The sequence below is a fragment of the Penaeus monodon genome, chromosome 21 (genome assembly GCF_015228065.2).
Source record: "Penaeus monodon isolate SGIC_2016 chromosome 21, NSTDA_Pmon_1, whole genome shotgun sequence".
Taxonomy (NCBI): Eukaryota; Metazoa; Arthropoda; class Malacostraca; order Decapoda; family Penaeidae; genus Penaeus; species Penaeus monodon.
This window is the reverse complement of record NC_051406.1, coordinates 46,110,831-46,112,506: the sequence shown is the minus strand read 5'-3', so window position 1 is coordinate 46,112,506 and position 1,676 is coordinate 46,110,831. Positions and strand designations below refer to the sequence as shown.

The window sequence follows — 1,676 nt, the reverse complement described above, 5'->3', positions numbered from 1 at the left end:
CTGAAGTTGATTTAAATAAATAAAAAACTGCTTGTAAAATGTTCTTGATCAACTCATAATAATAAAGATTTGAGATCTTATATAGACAAGAATAAAAGGGTAACAGTTTGAAAAGTCTCTCTCAAAAAAGTATAAAGATGATTCATCATTTACAAACTCTTATTTTCCACAGAACCACCTAAAACAAAGGGGCAGGTATCCTCTTTTTAAGGCGTATTTTTATTGAAATAAGAGATCAAATTTCATATGAACTAAAGACTTATTTTCTTTTTATTTCAGAGACTGTGATATTCTTCCAGTAACACTGTATGTTGCATCTTTATTTAATGTCGCTGCCTTGTTCAAGATTCTGCAGCATGGAGTTCCTGTTTCTCGGGTATTCACTTATGCAGCTCTGCAAGCACTTAGTCTACATTACAGATCATCTTCGTAAGTAGCAGTAGCCATAGATTAAATAGTTTAACAAGTTTGGGTCCAGTGATGATACATTTATGCAAAATTAATTTTGTCTTGTATTCATCATCATTTGTAGTCAGCTGTGTGTATATATTTGTATATGTATGCATGCCTACCTGCTTGTGTGTCTAATTACCGGCATGCGTTTCTGATGTGTGTTTGTTTTCACTAACACTTTCTTAACTCCATTTTTTGTTTATTTTCACACTAGATAATCATGAATTTACCAGAATTCATATTGTCTCTGTGCAGTATTATTTTTATAGTGGAATAGAATATATTATTACTGATGGCTATGAGAACAATTTAAAGAGTATCAGCTGCTTCATTGTGGCAGAGTATTCCCTGTCACCATAAGAGCATGTAAATGAATGAATGCATTAGTGAATAAGTAAACAGAGGATAAATGGATAACTTTAAACCATTCTTCACAACCTGCCCTCACAATGTAAATGACCCCCCCCTCTACCCAACCTGACATCTCCCTGGGGTAAGGGTTAGTGAATATATTTATCACCACATCCAAACTTATTTACTTTGAATGCTTTCTTTTCATATTGATGATCACATAGTATCAAGTCTTTATAAAGGTTAAAAAAGTTAGTATAGAAAACTTATTATTTCATGATAGGAATAACCATGTTGAACCAAACCAAATAACCCATGAATAATTGAGATGATGGAAGGTGAGTCAGGACATGGAAGACATGTGAAAGAGGTGTGAGGGAATGTTTTGAGGGCTGAAAAAAAAGGTTTTGTCAGCAGAATTAGCAAAATGGATGCTGCACCTGGGCAGGGCATTAGATAGCATTAAAAGATAAGAGTCCATAACTTGTCAATTTCTAGGTGGTTATTATGATTGTTGTAAATATTCTTATTGAGCTATGATTTTGTATTGTATTACATGTATTAATTACATAAAGAAGAAAGAGAGCACTGTTTAGGTGAATCCTTACAAGGAAAAGAAAGACTAACAGACAGAGAGGCTGTGAATTATTTGATCATGTATCATCACAAGTAAAGCTGTTGATTATCAGCTTGGCCAACCAAAGTACGTAATCAGTAATATCAACACAAAAACTGTCGTTACAATCAGTCAGATGCGTAATCCATGGCTGTCATGAAAGAAAATCCTGGATGCACTCCCACTTGCTGTACTCAGACAGTCTGAGAGGATATATGAAAACTCTGAGTTATCAGAAGATATATGTAGCTTGAGG

At 34.0% G+C, this 1,676-nt stretch overlaps 1 protein-coding gene across 1 annotated transcript in view; it reads left to right on the top strand.

Moving 5' to 3' along the window:
* LOC119586545 (ankyrin repeat and SOCS box protein 3-like) overlaps positions 1–1,676 on the top strand; it is a gene marked incomplete at its 5' end in the record, with an annotated part of 31,436 nt that overhangs the window by 24,437 nt on the left and 5,323 nt on the right. The window contains 1 exon segment of the mRNA XM_037935302.1: positions 280–429. Coding sequence (XP_037791230.1) covers positions 280–429 — 150 coding nt within the window.